This window comes from Schistocerca americana, chromosome 10 (genome assembly GCF_021461395.2).
Source record: "Schistocerca americana isolate TAMUIC-IGC-003095 chromosome 10, iqSchAmer2.1, whole genome shotgun sequence".
Classification (NCBI taxonomy): Eukaryota; Metazoa; Arthropoda; class Insecta; order Orthoptera; family Acrididae; genus Schistocerca; species Schistocerca americana.
This window is the reverse complement of record NC_060128.1, coordinates 89,698,197-89,717,135: the sequence shown is the minus strand read 5'-3', so window position 1 is coordinate 89,717,135 and position 18,939 is coordinate 89,698,197. Positions and strand designations below refer to the sequence as shown.

At 42.1% G+C, this 18,939-nt stretch overlaps 1 protein-coding gene across 1 annotated transcript in view; it reads right to left on the bottom strand.

Annotated features, from left to right (window-relative positions):
- Positions 1–18,939, bottom strand: part of LOC124552583 — a 123,158-nt gene that overhangs the window by 71,513 nt on the left and 32,706 nt on the right. The window contains exons 4-5 of the mRNA XM_047126905.1: positions 12,656–12,896; positions 8,785–8,946 (exon numbers count right to left, since the gene is read on the bottom strand). Coding sequence (XP_046982861.1) covers positions 8,785–8,946; positions 12,656–12,896 — 403 coding nt within the window. The remainder of the gene's footprint in view (positions 1–8,784; positions 8,947–12,655; positions 12,897–18,939) is intronic.

Sequence of the window (18,939 nt, the reverse complement as noted above, 5' to 3'; positions counted from 1 at the left end):
TTGGTAGGTGCCACCACACTAACTTCTGCCGTCGAATATATGTAGCGCTACACAGGCATGCTTTGCAGGCACAAAGATAAATACTGGCAGCAAAACCTCTGTGTCAGCAAATAAATTAAAAGAAAAGGTAGAAGAATGTAAACATTATGCCGTGTATCCTCTCGTGTTTGCGGCTATCTCATTTAAATCCTGTCTGCGTAATAAACTACGCAGCTAGAGTGAGACAACAGTAACCACGGAAGAATATACATATGTCATGTCATGTTTATATTCGTATTATTCTTATGCTGAATAGTGATACAGTCAGAAATGAAGCATGGCAACTGACTAGATTTTTATATCTAAGATGACTAATTTCTGTGCAGAATGTAATGTACTAATAAGGCGTCTGCAAAGATTTTCAAACGGAGAAAAATTTTCACTAAACTCTCGTTCAGAACATCTTCTATCATACGCACACAAATAGCAGTCTCTTGCCACTGTTTCGCTGGTAAGACAATTCCTCTCTTTATTTTTATATTGTAAGCAGCAGTAGCGCGCACAAAAGCGAGCGGCAACAGGTCGTAAACACTCATTATCAGAATGTGACAAACAATGCATGACACAGTACAATAATGGATTTTCAGCTTAGAGTAAGGTAAACACCTATAACAAAGAGAACGGCACGTATCAGATCTAAGCACAATAAGCAATCGATTCAAACCAGACGAAGCACGTGAAAAAGGAAGGGTACCCGTGTAAATACGGACGGAGCGCCTGACACATAGCAATTGCTACTTGGTAAATCTTAACTGTTACGCTTACAACTCGAACCAAACTACTGTAGCTGTATCTTCATCCATTCAACCTAAATTGTGTCTCATGTTACAACGGACAGCTTTGTTCTGATTTGGAGGTGTGGTCTAAAACTTTTCTCTCCCCTTGAATTTCGAGTCTCAAATTCCAGGTGCGGCTTAGAATCAGGAAAATTTTTTTCCTTGACTTCAAGTCTCATTTTTCAGGTGCGGCTTAGATTCGAGTAAATACGGTAATCTTCGACATTCTGTTGGCATACGGTGTAACAAACACACCATACTAGTTTCATTGTTGGCACTCCCGGTTCCTAACTGTGAGAGGAAGGCAAATTGAGATATTCAAGTATCACTATCTCAAGAATGGAGGTGATGTGGCTTTGAAATTCTGTATCTCAATAAGTGTTCAGCTGAGCCTACGCAATGTTACAGGAGGTCTTTGGAGAGTCTGTTCTTCCTGCAGCAGAGCTCGAAGATAGTTTGAACTGTTTAACCCCGTGTCGCATAGCGTCCACTACACTGGACAGCTGTTAATGGTCACTTCTTTGGCATTTCCAACCAGTCCTGAGGCTGCAATTGCACACAGTTCACTGCAATCGGCACCCCCTTCTGGTGTTGTCTCCTGCAGGCATTTACAGCCTCAGGACTGATTGAAAACGCCAGAAAATTGACCATTATAAGTTGTCACTGCAGTGAAATTCATGCACCACAGGGTTAAAGGGGGAAAACAATTTCAAAGGAGAGTGCACCTGACACTCCTGTTACTGCTTTCACAGAAGACATCAACACTGCTGCGGTTCTTGTGAGAGAGGATTGGCAAATAATATCATTAATTTGTTCTGGAATACTGAAAATTTCGTTGGGTGCCACCCGCAAGCTGGTGACAGAACATTTTTTATACACGAAACATTTTGTGAACAGTGAGTTCCAAGACTATTACCTAATGAAAAGATATTTGCATGCGGTGTGCGAAGTGCATCCTTCACCCTTTTTAAGTCCAGATTTAGTTCCATAAGACTTTTTATATTCCCTAATATGGGGAAACGCTTCTGTGAAAGGAAACAGTAATGAAGACTGTGGTGGTGATTCTGTGGGACCATTCAAAAAATGGTTTCCTGTATGCCCTTGCAGACTGGCGGATATGCTGGGGCAAGTGCATCCCACCAAAAGGAAACTATTTTAAAAAGGACCCTCAAAATTATGAGGATGAGTAACAATCATTCTTTATCAAACAGGTCTTTCATATTGAAATAAGTATTTTTATAAATAATGAGACTGAATTGTTCGAGAGAACTTGCCTGTAAATTGCACAATACTGACAATAGGGAATTACACTAGGCAATGAGACGCTTAAAGTAATAAATCAGTTTTGCTATTTGGGGAGCAAAATAACTGATGATGGTCGAAGTAGAGAGGATATAAAATGTGGACTGGCAATGGCAAGGAAAGCGTTTCTGAAGACAGAAATTTGTTAACATCGAGTATAGATTTAAGTGTCAGGAAGTCGTTTCTGAAAGTATTTGTATGGAGTGTAGCCATGTATGGAAGTGAAATATGGCCAATAAACAGTATAGACAAGAAGAGAATAGAAGCTTTCGAAATATGGTGCAACAGAAGAATGCTGGAGATTAGATGGGTAGATCACATAACTAATGAGGAGGTATTGAATAGAATTGGGGAGAAGAGGAGTTTGTGGCACAACTTGACTAGAAGAAGGGATCGGCTGGTAGGACATGTTCTGAGGCATCAAGGGATCACGAATTTAGTACTGGAGGGCAGCGTGAAGGGTAAAAATCGTAGAGGGGGACCAAGAGATGAATACACTAAGCACATTCAGAAGGATGTAGGCTGCAGTAGGTACTGGGAGATGAAGAAGCTTGCACAGGATAGAGTAGCATGGAGAGCTGCAGCAAACAAGTCTCTCGACTGAAGAAGATAACAACAACTGACAATACACACACACACACACACACACACACACAAACAAATGTGAAAGTGAAGAAACTTGTGTATCTTCCAGAACTAATAGGTCATTCCTCAGGGAGGATACAGGGAATGCTATGGAAAGGTTGGAAAGGTAGGGCACACCACCTGGGCTATAGGGTAAAAGGGAGCAACTTGTTGGAAGGATAAGAATTGCAAGTTTCCTCAGGAGGATTCTGTCTGCCCTTGTCACCGCTATAGGTGGCATCCTTTCATCCTACAGTCTTTTTTAAACTCCCTCAACCTATCCATATATCCTCCCAAAGGAAGGAACTAATAGTTCTGCAGGCTAGAACAGTATCTACTTTTGTATGTTTTCACTGACAATACTTAACATTACACCTACTGGCTGACATTCTGTCTACTAATTTACTAACTTTTTTATTGTATTTTCCTTTTGATATGGTCAACTACTTTAAAATTTCTCATCTTATGGATTAGTCATAGCAGCTGTTAAGTCAATCATTTCATGTATTTAGCATAGAACCACATAAAAATATTGAAAACACAGCAACATGCAGGCTCTTATGAATAACAGTGTATTTTTATACAGATTGCCAAACATAATTTAGCTTTTGTGAGTGATGGTTTTCACTATGTCACACCTCTGTGAAATGTATACACAGCACAAATTGTTTTAATACATGTGACATATTCGTCTCTTCTGCCATCTTGTTTTCTATCACCCAAGTGGTTTACATATTATCAGCAGTCTCTAAGCTGCAGCCCAGACTCTACATTAAAGGGAAACTCCCCATCTGACTGACTACATAAGAAAATTAAAAGATCTTAAGACAACAAAAGCAACACCATCTAATATAAGGCTGTGCCTAGTAAATCACAGTAATGTTCTAATTAACCTAGGTTTATTGTTTCAATATTTACAAACATCCATCCATTTTGACATCTTATTTCCTGTAACAATAGATGGCAGAATTGATTAAAGTACTGTAAAGACAAACAGTGTATTGTGAAAGCAGTTTATAACAGTTTCTGATACTAAGCAAACCACTGCCACCAACAACAAAACTGAAAAGGATAAAATGAGTCTTCAGTGGTACTGTATCAGGTAGACAGCAAGATGAACAACCAAATGTTCCATTATCTAGAATAAAAGGTAAACACACTGATGGTGGTTTAGCTTGAGATTTGACTATCTTATACAGTTTTTAATGCAACAGCTGATACAAGAAACTAGTGAATAACCTGATACATTCATATTTTTTTACCCTAATGTTCATCATATCAGGTTTTTGGCAATAAAATACAATTCTGAGATGACAATTGAAACTTTTGGCTTTTATTTTGAGCATTTTGTTTCATTCCGCAATTAATTAGCATAATCATTAAAACTGACAATGCCTGTTAAAAACACGTATGTATTCACTGTTTGTGTCACATAAATTTTCAAGGTTTGATAAACTGTGATCTTTATATGAAAGGCAGTATTAATTGCACATTCTACTAAATATTAAACAAGTACACTCATATGGGCAACAGTTGAAGCACAGTACTATTGAAATAATTCATAATATCACCAAAAAAAAGAAGACTAATACTATAAATTAAAAATTTTGTAATATTAATACTAGTCTGTCAATAAATATATCAATTTATGAGAAAAAACGAGCTGATAAGTGACCAACAATGTAATAAACAACATAAAATGTGTGGGAAACATTGAAATTAACTGAGACCATACACCAATAGCACACAAAAATGAATGAAAACATGCTAGCTTTCAGACGAATCATTTCACAAGCAAGAGCTCGCAGAAGCATGCTTTCTCTCTCTCTCTCTCTCTCTCTCTCTCTCTCTCTCTCTCTCACACACACACACACACACACACACACACACACACACACACACACACACACACACACACACATTGTGCACCTACACTGTGCTGACTGAACACACAAAGCTGTGACTTCAGGTTGGCAGGTAGGCTAGGATGAGGGCAAATGTTGGGTGGGGTGGTTGAGGAAGAACAAAGTGGGAAGCAGGAGAAAGAGGGGTTGGGGGTGGGAGGGTTTGCAGAGCAGAGGGAGGCAGGCAGTGTGAGAGATGGGCAAGAGGCAGGGAGAGGCAGCAGGTGTATGGGATAGGTATGGGACACACAGGCACTGTGGATAGTGAGTTTGAGGCATATAATGATGACAATGCTGTAGTGTGGGGGATGGGTTGACAGGACAGAGGGAGAGGAGTCTGTTGTGTAGATGGTATGTGTGCAGTGGGTTATCAGTGATCAAACCAGTGGGATTATGGGAGTGAAGCGTATGTTGCAAGGATAAATCTAGTGATGGAGGGGGGGGGGGGGGGGGGGGGGGAAGGACACAATCACACAGGTTGTGTAGCAGCCACTGAACTCGTGCACAGTGCTACTAGGTGGTCAAAACTGTTCTCAGCCGTAGTTCAGCAGAGGCCATTCATTTCACAGCTGGACGGTGGTCATGCTCACACAAAAAGCTGTGTAGAAATTGCAGCAGAGTAAGTACATGACATATCTGCGATAATAGGAGGCCCTGCCTCTGTTGGGGTAGAGTAAGACTGTGACAAGACTAGAGTACAAAGTGCTGGGTGGGCGAATCAGACACGTCTTGTACCTGGGTCTTTGACAGGGATATGACCCATGTGACAAGGGGGTTGGCATAGCAATAGGCCAGAATGATGTGCAGGTTCACTGGGAGGAGGAATATCACTTTAGAAGGTGTAGTTGAGTATCCCTCACTTCCAGGCACGACTACATGAGGGTCTTTCAGTAAGCAATGCAACACTTTTTCACAGCAGTTTCAACTGAAAAATGAGGAATTTGTTGTGGGGCATTGTGGAATATCCGCACTTCATCCCCTATCGTTTCATGAAAGTCCAAAAGGTGGTGGCACTGTGTTGTCTTCAAAATGGCAACTGCAACAGGGGTGTGTTCCAAGCAGAGAGCTGTAACTGAGTTTCTTTTGCTAGAGAACCAGAGCACTGCAGGCATTCATAGGTGCTTGAAGAATGTCTACAGTGAACAAAAGCACAGTGAGTCACTGGGTGAGGCATCTGTCATCAAAACAAGGTCGTGCACACCTGTCCCATCTCCTGCGCGCAGGCTGTCCACAAACAGTTGTCACTCCTGCAATAGGGGGTGTGTCACGACAAAACTTGCAAACCAACTTCTTCTCTATAAAACTGCAGAAATGGGAGGGGCTCACGAAACTCCAGTGGACTAGTCTGGAGGAGGAGGAGGAGGAGGAGATTAGTGTTTAAAGTCCCATCGAGAAAGAGGACTTCAGAGTTGGAACAGAGGCTCTGATTAGGAAAGGATGCAGAGGGAAATCAGCTGTGCCCTTTCAAAAGAAGCATTCTGGCATTCACCTGTAGCGATTTAGGAAAATAACCTCGACTGTTCTTCCTCGCCAACCTACAGCCCGGATCTCATGCCTTCTCATTTCCATCTGTTTGCCCCAGTGATTGATGCACTCTGTAGAAAGCAGTAAATGGATAACAGTGAGGTTATTGACGCTGTAAGACGTTGGCTCCAGCATCGACTAGTAGTGTGGTATTGTGCAGGCCCTCCCAATATGGTGGCAGATAGCAGCTGCACTGAACAGAGATTATGTTGAATAATAGAGTTTTGAAGCCAAAAGAGTGAGAAATGATGTGATGTACTGAAATCCTGAATAAAACCGACCCACCCTCAGAAAAAAGTGTGTTGCATTACTTACTCAATGCTCCTCATAGATAGTCAAAGCCCAGGCAAAGAACACGGTTCAAATGATGACTAACTGGCAACCTAAGCTGCCGACAGGTGTTGTTGATATACCTCGATGTGGACAGCTGAAAATGTGTGCCCCGACCGGGACTCGAACCGGGATCTCCTTCTTACATGGCAGACGCTCTATCCATCTGAGCCACCCAGGACACAGATGAATAGAGCGACTGCAGGGACTTATCCCCTGCACGCTTCCCGTGAGACTCACATTCCCAACTGTCCACAATTCTACATATGTATTGTGCCTTATAGACATTTTGCCCACCCACTCATTACTCGCGCAGGCTTTGGCGATTCCCGTAAGAGTTTGGGCAACCTGTGCGCATTTGCACAGACGAAGGTCAATGGCTGGGTAGCCTTTAACTATATATGCAAAGACAGTAACTTGTTCTCGAAAGAACAGTTACTGTTGATGACCGTGCAGCTTTTACCTGGAATAAATGATATATAGTTAAAGGCTACCCAGCCACTGACCTTCGTCTGTGCAAATGCGCACAGGTTGCCCAAACTCTTACGGGAATTGCCAAAGCGAATGCGAGTAATGAGTGGGTGGGCAAAATGTCTATATGGCAAAATACATATATAGAATTGTGGACAGTTGGGAATGTGAGTCTCACAGGAAGCGTGCAAGCGATAAGTCCCTGCAGTCGCGCTATTCATCTGTGTCCTGGGTGGCTCAGATGGATAGAGCGTCTGCCATGTAAGCAGGAGATCCCCGGTTTGAGTCCCGGTCGGGGCACACATTTTCAGCTGTCCACATCGAGGTATATCAACAACACCTGTCAGCAGCTTAGGTTGTCAGTCATCATTTATTCCAGGGAAAAGCTGCACGGTCATCAACAGTCTGTTCTTTCGAGAAAAAGTTACTGTCTTCGCATATACGAACACGGTTCATTTACTCTAATCCGTGGTGATACGGGTGACAAGGGGGGCACACCTATTCAGCTGACTCTTGGGGAACGTGGGTGGATTAGAGATGCGTGAGGATATGGCAGGGGAAATCATTGCAGATTAGGTTTGGAAGAGCAGAGATGTAGTCTGTGGCGAGGGGTTGTGTTGGGTGGGTAGGTGGAGGGAGAGAGGCAGGAAGTGAGAGGAGGGGTTGGGAAGGGGCAATTGGTGGAAGAGAGGGAGGCAGGCAGTGTGCAGGACAGGAATCCATTAGTGTGTACAGCAGGTGAATGGGGCTGAAAAGGGACACACTGGCATCAGAACAAGTGATTTTGTGCTGCAAAAATGACAATCATGTGTAGGCTCCTAGTGTGTGTGTGTGTGTGTGTGTGTGTGTGTGTGTGTGAATTGAGATAGAGATAGAGATAATAAACAATGTTGATGGTGTTAGGACAGCAACCAGCCACAAATTTACTTTCAGTTCCTTTATTCAAAGGGTCCCGTTACCGGTTTCAAATCATTGTGATTCATCCTCAGACGGTTTACACGCTTTCTTTATGATATGTGATGTGTTTTTTACAGATTAATTGTCCTAAAATATAAATAATACATAATTATAAGTACGCCATACACAGATGGTTGCGTTATACATTTTTGTTGCATGTGACTTACGAGAAATGTCGGTTTGGAGTGTGTGTTTTCATAACATTCGTCCAACAGATGTGAATAGATTCCCACTGCATTCTTATTGTTGCATACATATATTTTTCTCACTGCACACTTTAGATTTGTCACCAAGAAGATTTCTACCATGCACCACATGTTTTGATGCACACAAAGAGCTTACAAACATATGAGTATCAAAGATGCTATGATATATTGTAACATTTTCAGATGTCATATGTTTGGAAAGGATCATAGTCACTTACGCAACTGAAGTGCCTTTTACACTAGTACAGAGACATTGATTTTTTGAGTTGATACGGTTACACTAATTATAAAGTATTGTTGTTGTTGTTTTTTTTACTGTATAGGTAAAATAGTACATTATTTAACTACATTTAGCATCATGAGAATTATAGTAACATATAAATTTGCTACTTGACCTGCAGATAGGCGTACTAATATTATTTGCTTTGGAGACTGGAAAATAATTTTTGGAAATTTTTCAGGAAAGGGGTGTTAGCTAACTCTGTTTGTTCATTAAGGATATAGTGCTGTTTTTGTGTGGTTGGTTGCTGTCCTAACACCATCAACATTTGTCTTCAAATAACAGCAATGGTCTCCATCATGTCATCATATGACAAAATTGCAATAAACAATGTTTGGACATACACTTCAGCACATGCCACAACTACTTACTTGCTATGGCCCTATTGTTGTAGGCGACAGGTGTCGGGAGAATCTGAATTGAAGCAGAGTAGTGCTTGATGGCGTTGCTGTAATCGGCCACTTTGAAGAAATCGTTGCCTTTATCCTTCTCTCTAGTGGCCAACAGCTCCCGTTCTGTCGGTGTCAAGTTAGCTGCGACATAAATCGGGGCACATGTCACAGAAAATTTATTTGGCTGCAATGATACTTCAAATTAATGCTCCTGGCTCAACCACATCAGCAAACAATTTTTTTACTTCTCAGCGGACACCAAACCTTAAAAATTATTGAATAAAGGAAGCCCTTTTCCATGAGAGTTGTATTTATTTAGACCATTTTTTCATTACAAAACTAGTTCCATCTTTTTAAACCATTATTGAATGTTCTGCTAGAAAAAGGAGAAGCACCTTATTTACAAGATGTGCGAGCGATCCCATGTGTTTCGAAATCAGTGTTCTTGACAGTTTGATGGTCATACAGTGCAATTAAGTGCACTGTCTATTTGGATTCACATGAGTTATAATGTTCGCTTCTCCACCATGTCCAACACTAAAGGCTGCATCAAAAACTGCACACACAACATTCCCTCCCTGCAGTTGTAATGAAACCTTCATTCTCACTATTTAGTAAATAATATGATACACTTGTTTAATATGCAGCACAATCCAATAAAATTTTTATTTATTTATTTTTATTTTATGTCTATTTATTACAGTAAAACCAAGAACACACATGTATCAATGTGAAATATAGAGGGTGGAGAAAAATTGTGTCACGAAATTTTAACCTTGGATAGCTGATGCCAGTAGGAACCAAAATTACTAATGTTGTGTAGGCCGACAACGCACCACTTTTAAACTATGGAAACTTGGTGCCATGTGCTCCGATTGGCCACGGGATTGTCCTGTTGCCATTCGTTGGTTGACAGGCAGCGCTATGGTTGTCTGTTCACAAGTACAAACTTCCCTTGCCCTGTCACAGCCCCAACAGATATGCACACATCTCTAATACGTCTTGCTGTTTGTCTGCACCTCACGTCACAGGCATTCACACGTAAGCTTCGCTTCGGAGCACACAGACGTCAGCTGCGATTTATTCATACAGTAAGCGTGGCAGCACAGTATTCATTTGAAGGACGATGAGATACGGTAATGCGCATGAAGCTCGACGATTGTATGAGGAATAGTACCCATCAAGACACCACCCACACCCACAAACGTTTACAGCAATTCACCAGTGACTCGGCAAACCAGGCTCGTTAGGGGGATATTGTGGTGATGCTGGAAGACCTCGAACACGTCGGAATGCTGCATTTGAAGAGACTGTTCTCGAACGATTCGAGGGAGTGCCTACAACAAGTACTCGAGCAGTTGGCCACGACATGAGAGTCACTCATCGGTTAGTCTGGGAACGTTTTGAGGGATGACAGCCACCATCCATTTAGTTTCCACACTGTCCAAGAACTAAATCGTGTGGTAGTCTATGAAAAGGGGCTAGGATTTTGCCGGTGGTTTCTACGATGTGTTACACGAGATCCCGACTTCCCTAGCATTGTGTTGTTTACCGACGAGTGCACCTTCCATCGGGATGGCCTATACAACACTTTACACGTTCATTGCATGGCAAGTGGAAATCCTCACATCACATACGTCCACGGACACCAGGAATGATTTTCACTCAACATTTGGTCAGGCATTGTCGGGGACCATCTGACTGGGCTGGACCGTCTAAGTTCTTGACTTACCGGGGCAAATTACCTTCACTTTTCGCAAGAAGCTCTACCCGGCCTGCTGGAAGATGTTCCCTGTACATATGGCAACGCATGTGGTTGCAGCACGATGGGGTGCCCACACAACAGTCATGCTGTGCGCTCATATTTAAATGAACTCTTCGATGGCCAGGTAATTCAGAGGTGCTCATAGGATATGGCCTCCATGATCACCAGACCTTATGCCACTGAACTTTTTTCTATGGGGATTCTTCAAGGTTCTTGTTGACCCACCCAGATGCGAATCAGCCAGAAATGAACAGGATTTAATGGATCGCATTCAACATGCCGCCAATCACATCAGGGCAATACCAGGAATCTTTGAAAGAGTTTGGCAAAACACCTTTCAATGTTATCGAGCTTGTGTCGCATCAGAGGGTCCCCAGTTTGAGCACCTGCTTTAAATAAACAATGTCTTTGCTGCAAAAAAGGCCCTTTTCAGGGACGACACAATTTGTAAAAGACTTTCTGTGTGCAAACTAACAGCTGTTAACGCGTTTGTCCCAGGTACATCTTTTCATGAAACTACAATGGATGTGTCAGGACCCTGGCAGGTTTGCCCCAGGCCCCCACAGTGGAAGGATGGCACGCTACCATCGAGCATATGGGCCACCTTCGATACATCGCAATCTCCAGCAGGCAAAGCATTTGTAGTCATGCATTGTCCAGAGCATCCAAAAACAAAATCAAATGGCTCTGAGCACTATGGGACCTAACTGCTGAGGTCATCAGTCCCATAGAAATTAGAACTACTTAAATCTAACTAACCTAAGGACATCACACACATCCATACCCGAGGCAGGATTCAAACCTGCGACTGTAGTGGTCGCGCAGTTCCAGACTGTAGCGCCTAGAACCGCTCGGCCACCTTGGCCAGCCATCCGACAACAGGGCAATACCACAGACCATCTGAGTGCATGGCACCAAGTTTCTGTAGTTTAAAATAACATTACGCTGCAGAAGGGCATGAATTTGAGAAAGGAATCATTATTTGTGATGAGTAATGGGCATACCACCACACACCCCGAACCGAGCAAGCCTCTACGAAGTGGAAATATGCTGGTTCTCCAGTACAAAAAAATTCAAACTGACTGAATCTACTAGGAAAGTGCTGTGACAGTGTTCTGCTTTATGCACGGTGTATTACTGGCAGCCAAGAGGCCACTTTGAATGCTGCAGCCTACATTAAAACTTTGGTTAAATTGTGTCATGCCCTGTTTAACAAACACAACAACTCTAATACTGACAGTGTCAAACTTCTTCATGACAATGTTCAACCCCACCTAGCTGCTCCTGATTATAAGAAAATTGCTAAACTTTTATGGGAGGTGCTCCAGCATCCACTATACCGTCCGGACCTTACACTTTTCTTCTGTTCGGTGCCACGAAGAAATTCCTAGCCGGCTAATGCTTCATGACAGATGTGGAAGTGAAAATCAGAAGTCCATAGATGGCTATACTCCAAACAAATGGACTTCCACAAACAGGGCATACTGAAACTGATACCACAATGGGAGAAATGTGTTGAGAAAGCTGTAGACTATGTAGAAAAAGTAGGCGAATGATGCGAGTTAATTTCAGATCTTTTTTTTGTTACCTATTAAACATTTTAATAATAAAATTATTGTGCATTACTTTCTGATCTTCTCTCATAAAATCTGGGGAGTAAACAAAGCAGCTCAAACAACAGGAGAAGATCACAACATTTTGCGCAACTTTTAAATTTAGTACAGTGTACTCGCAATTATTTATGTGTGGATTATTCGTGCATTTTTACACACGCCACCCACACCCAGGGACCAGAAGCCCAAGTTGTGGGCTGCTAGGGGCAACCACAGATCCTAAGACAGACCGGCAGCAGAATACTACTGCGCTGAGCCGTGCCCGAGCACACACAGACATTGGCCACCGACATTACTACCCATTTAGTAGACACCATTCCAAATACACATTTGAAAATATGTCAGTTCTTCATGTTTTTTATTATTTGTGCATCTTCTCTTCCCCACATTTTCCCAAATAACCAGGAGTATACTGTACTTCCTTTTTCTACAGGACATTGACAGCTTTACGAGAGAAAGCCCGACGACAAACCTGGTACCACCATCTCGGCATTTCCCTTCCCCGCTTTCTTCATTTCGTCCTGCAGGCGCTGCACCTGCAGCTGCTCCTCCCGCCGCTTCCTCTCCCTCTCCTCTTGCTGCTGCTGCTCCTCTATCTCCATTAACGTCAACTCCTTGTCTGCATCGTACTTCTCCCAGGCCGAGTAGTCCCGCGGCACTGGACTGCGCTTTGCTGGAGGTACTTGCTGTCCTGTTTTAGACTGTGTCGTGGCCTGTGGGAGAACCAAAGATAATAGAATGCAATTAAAACACATCAAAGTTAGCTTTAGACCCGTAAAAGCAATCTGCTGCAGGATCTTTTATTATATTCTAAGCTCTAATATAACAAGGCTCCCAAGGAAAGAAAAAACTCTACAGCAAAGGCTGTCATGGCTAGTATTTACTTTATTCAGCCAAGAATACTATAAGCCTGAATATAAGGCACCCCCCCCCCCTCTTTTTTTTAAGAGGTTCCTTGAGAAAAACTTATTTTTTAACATATTCTGGCTAGTCTAAATGACAAACTTTTAATGACAATGTATCTGTCTAAAAAATTAGCATTACACCTATTCTAACTTATGCTATTTATTGGTTGTCAACATTCTGATAATAAAAGAAGAAACCAAAATAAAACAAAAAGAAAATGTTTACATTAAATTTCATCTTCACTGCTGCCTTTGTTTAGCCTGTCATATGTGGTACCACTATTTTTTATAACAACAACAACAACAACTACCACCACCACCACCACCACCACCCCTAATAGAGAGTTGTGAAACTTATATCTCCATTGTTACACATATTTGGGTGTGTCTTCCAAATACTTTAACACAAAGCCGATTTCGCATCTATACTGATGTGAGAATGTTACAATGTCTTTTACTACAAAAATATATCGCCCGCTTGCCGCTCTCTCACTGGCTGTTTAGAACCAGCAGCTGACACACTCCTATCGTTTGCATCATAGCTCACAGTGAGTACCGACAACACTGTTGCACTAAACACGTGAGTACAACACTGGCCGCAGTCTAGACTTTTAGCATCTCCTGCAGAAATGTATGCTATTGTTGAGTGTCAGACCAATTGTAAAGTCAATTTGATTCTGAATACAAATGGATACAGGCAAACAGTTTAAACATGGTTGTTGTTGTTGTTGTTGTTGTTGTTGTTGTTGTTGTTGTTGTCGTCGTCTTCAGTCCTGAGACTGGTTTGATGCAGCTCTCCATGCTACTCTATCTTGTGTAAGATTCTTCATATCCCAGTACTTACTGCAACCTACATCCTTCCGAATCTGCTTAGTGTATTCATCTCTTGGTCTCCCTCTACGATTTTTACCCTCCACACTGCCCTCCAATGCTAAATTTGTGATCTCTTGATGCCTCAGAACATGTCCTACCAACTAGTCCCTCCTCCTTGTCAAGTTGTGCCACAAACTCCTCTTCTCCCCAATTCTATTCAATACCTCCTCTTTAGTTACGTGATCTACCCATCTAATCTTCACCATTCTTCTGTAGCATCACATTTCAAAAGCTTCTATTCTCTTCTTGTCCAAACTCAATGTTAACAAATTTCTCTTCTTCAGAAAAGCTTTCCTTGCCATTGCCAGTATACATTTTATATCCTCTATACTTCGACCATCATCAGTTATTTCGCTCCCCAAATAGCAAAACTCATTTACTACTTCAAGTGTCTCATTTCCTAATCTAATTCCCTCAGCATCACCCGATTTAATTCGACTACATTCCATTATCCTCGTTTTGCTTTTGTTGATGTTCATCTTATATCCTCCTTTCAAGACACTGTCCATTCCGTTCAACTGCTCTTCCAAGTCCTTTGCTGTCTCTGATAGAATTACAATGTAATCGGCGAACCTTAAAATTTTTATTTCTTCTCCGTGGATTTAAATACCTGCTCCAAATTTTCTTTTGTTTCCTTTACTGCTTGAATAACATCGGGGAGAGCCTACAACCCTGTCTCACTCCTTTCCCAACCACTGCTTCCCTTTCATGCCTCTCGACTCTTATAACTGCCATCTGGTTTCTGCACAAATTGTAAATAGCCTTTCGCTCCCTGTATTTTACCGCTGCCACCTTCAGAATTTGAAAGAGAGTAGTCCAGTTAACATTGTCAAAAGCTTTCTCTAAGTCTACAAATGCTAGAAACATAGGTTTGCCTTTCCTTAATCTTTCTTCTAAGATAAGTCGTAGGGTCAGTATTGCCTCACGTGTTCCAGCATTTCTACGGAATCCAAACTGATCTTCCCCGAGGTCAACTTCTACCAATTTTTCCATTCGTCTGTAAAGAATTCGCATTAGTATTTTGTAGCCCTGACTTATTAAACTGATAGTTCGATAATTTTCACACCTGTCAACACCTGCTTTCTTTGGGATCGGAATTATTATATTCTTCTTGAAGTCTGACGGTATTTTGCCTGTCTCATATATCTTGCTCAGCAGATGGTAGAGGTTCGTCAGGACTGGCTCTCCCAAGGCCGCCAGTAGTTCCGATGGAATGTTGCTACTCCCAGAGCCTTGTTTCGACTCAAGTCTTTCAGTGCTCTGTCAAACTCTTCACGCTGTATCATATCTCCCATTTCATCTTCATCTACATACTCTTCAATTTACATAATATTGTCCTCAAGTACATCGCTCTTGTACCCTCTACATACTCCTTCCACCTTTCTGCTTTCCCATCTTTGCTTAGAACTGGGTTTTCCATCTGAGCTCTTGATATTCATACAAGTGGTTCTCTTTTCTCCAAAGGTCTCTTTAATTTTCCTGTAGGCAGTATCTATCTTACCCCTACTGAGATAGGCCTCTACAGCCTTACATTTTTCGTCTAGCCATCCCTGCTTAGCCATTTTGCACTTCCTGTCAATCTCATGGTAGATGTTCATAAAAAGCCAAAGTATGCAGTACCGACTCCCATGGTTGGCAGCGAGATGAAATTTGTTGCCTACTCACCACTCCTCTCCCCACACTCATTACACTTCTCAGCTAAGGAGGAGGTATCACTGTTGTGTCCCCCCCCCCCCCCCCCCCGCCCCACCCACCACCACTACTCCATAGTGCTGTGCTTGAGCAACAGTGAAATGTGGGTGGCAATAGCTTCTAGGGTGCAGTGCATATGTAACAACAGCAACTAATACTTAAAGAAAAGATCACAGTTATGACACAGTTCATTTCTTGAACTATCTATCGCTCATCCCATGATCTATGCCGTCTCTTGGTACTATCTCCTCAATAGGTCTTCCTGCTGTGATTTATTCTTGCGATAATACTTCAGTCAGTTTAATGTCATTTGTTTTGTTTGTTAGACATTTAATTCTGGATTAATTTTGTTTCTCATTTCATCTAAATGTTACTATCTTGCTCTACAGTTGACAAAAAGCTGGTAAAATTTCCCCTGGTATTCTAATATGTGAACAGCTACTGAATTTTCATTTGCAGCACACTTTGTAAATATAGTTTCTCATAAGCAAATAAAATAGTAATGTGGGTTCAGAATCACGTAATGGTTTTTGAAGTACAATACTTTTGCCTTTAAGTATTACCTCTACTTAAAAAGCAGCATAAATGTGTGTATACAGTATTCGTATGTGTACGAGAACATCTATCGCAAACATATTAAAATACAACAAAAGTTTGTGTGTTGGTAGCATTTAATACTATTTCCTCCTGTGTTTCAGCAAACTGTCAATTTTTTAAACAGAGCATTAGATTGTTGAACTAGCTGGTTCACTGTTTTTCACGTATCTATCCACTGCACTAGCACCACAGGTCAAATGACACGTGATTGATAGAACGAGATCAATAATGCATTGAGGACTTTGTATCAGAAACCCTTCAAAAAGAATTTATACAAAACCTCAACAGCCAAAGCTTCATCTGTCAATGTAAGAAGAACCCCATCTTAATCTATTGAACACTGTAGAAACTTTTACCCTGTCAGAAATAGTTTAGTCTGTGAATATAAGATGACCTCGTATTTTCCAAATGACGAGTTTGGGGAAGAAACCTCACCTTAATAGTTGATAAAGAAGGGAGATGGGTTAGGTGAAGTACTGATACACATTTTTAGTATACTGCCTGATACAATTTTTACTACATAGGAAAACATTTAATACTACAACTTTTGTTTTTCACTAATGTTAATTGCTGTTCATTGTATTATTTAGATTCATAAGCGATGTCACCAGTGATAACTTAATTAGGTAAAACATATATTCATTTAGCACATATTCACTGTTATACGGTGGAATTCAATAACTAATGCAACACATTTTTTCTCCTGAAAGCAGCACAGTTTTCTTCAGGATTCCAATACACCATATCATTTCCCATTCCTTTCGCTACAAAAAGCTGTTTTTCAACATAACTTCCATTCATTGTGACGGCCTTGTGCCATCTTACAGGGAAGGTCCGTAAGCCCACAAGGTACCACTCCACTGGCTGACTTCAAATGTCTTGTGGCTTCAATAACCTCGCCATCATCCACATTCTGCTTCTCACGGAGAGCATCCTTCATTGGACCAAACAGATGGAAGTCGCAAGATGCGGGATCTGGGCTGTAGGGTGGATGAAGAAGTCCAGTCCTATGAAGTTTTGTGAGCTGTTCTTGTACGCACAGGCTTATGTGAGGCCTTGCATTGTCACAGGGAAGAAATTTGTTTCAGTTCTCGGGTATCCGAGTGGGTAGCGCCCTAATTTCTCCACAATATTTCGGCAGACGTACACACTGCCATCTTCAAGTGGTTTCTGACGAACGCTGTGCTGTTCGTCTCGGCGCCCTATATACACTAGCCGAGAGGAACAGCACAGCATTCGTCAGGAACCACCCGAAGATGGCAGCATGTACGTCTGCCGAAATACTGTGGAGAAATTACGATGCTACCCGGTCGGATACCCGAGAACTGTTCAAATCGGAAATACGTCGGGAAAACTTCAGATCGCAAATTTGTTACCATTTTTGTCACAATGAACATGCAGAAGTCATTTCTTCAATTTCCTGAGAGCAGCACAACACAATTCAGAGTCAATTGTTGTGCCACGAGTGAGTGCATCAAACGGATTAGCCTCTTAAGAGTCTCAGAAGACCGTCACCACGACTATCGGCCGAGGTAGTGGCTTCGAACTTTTTCTTCGGAGGGGAAGTGGTGTGGTGTCACTCCAGGGTTTCTGGTTTGAAGTGATGAACCCACGTTTCGTCACCTGTAAAAATGTTCAAAAAACAATTTCCACCATCAGCCACTTAACGTGCAAGCAATTCTGCACAGATGGCCCTTTGTTGCTCTTTCTGGTCTTGTATCAGGCGGTGACGAACCCAGTGGTCACAAACTTTCGAGTGGCCCAACTGGTGGACAAGTGTGTCATCACTACCAGAGGCATTCAGTTGTGCAGGAAGGAGTTCGTTTGTGATTTGTTGATCACCTCAAATGAGAGTGTCCGCATCTCCCAACACTGCAGGATTCACAGCTGTGTGTGGTAGGCCGTCACACGGCAGACTGGACAGGTTTGTGCGACCTTGCTGCAATGATCACAGATGCTTCGCCAAACAACTCACTGTGCTTTTATTCATTGCCAGGTCTCCGTATACATTCTGCAAACATGTATGAGTATCTGTGATGCTCTGGTTTTCTGCCAAAAGAAACTCAATGACAATCCTCTGCTCGGACTGCACCTCCGTTACAAAAGCAATTTTGAAGGCTACGTATAGTGCTGCCACCCATTGAAACTTCACGTAACTATCGGGGCTGAAGCGGGAATATTCCAAGATGTCCCACATAAAATTCTGCAGTTTTTAAATCGAAACTGGCCAAGAAAAGAAAGGTGTTGCCCCACTTATGAATGTCCCTCGTACTTTCAAACAGAAGTAAAAGGTTACAGTATTCTATGGAACGGAAAGTGTGATGTAACATATCACTTTGGAGAGAGCGATGAGCTGTCCCCTGCCTTCCACTAATCACAAATGAAGGCTGCGACCTTGGGAACTGTTTTCTCGTTACTTAAGTAATTAGTTTCAACCCACGTGGGCTTTCCATATTTTTCATGCACGTGCCCGAGTTTGGATGGATGCAGGCTATCTGCAGGATGAGGTGACAAGAGTAATCTTTCTGGGTGTTGCAACACCTGCTAGTTAGTCAGTTACATTGTGCCACTGCTACCCCAGCTGTGCAATGCGCTGCAGGCCGTGGAACTTCAAGGATCATGACAACAGTGATGACGTCACAATAAAGGAAGTCACTCAATTACTCACTGGTCATACCGGACTCGAGAG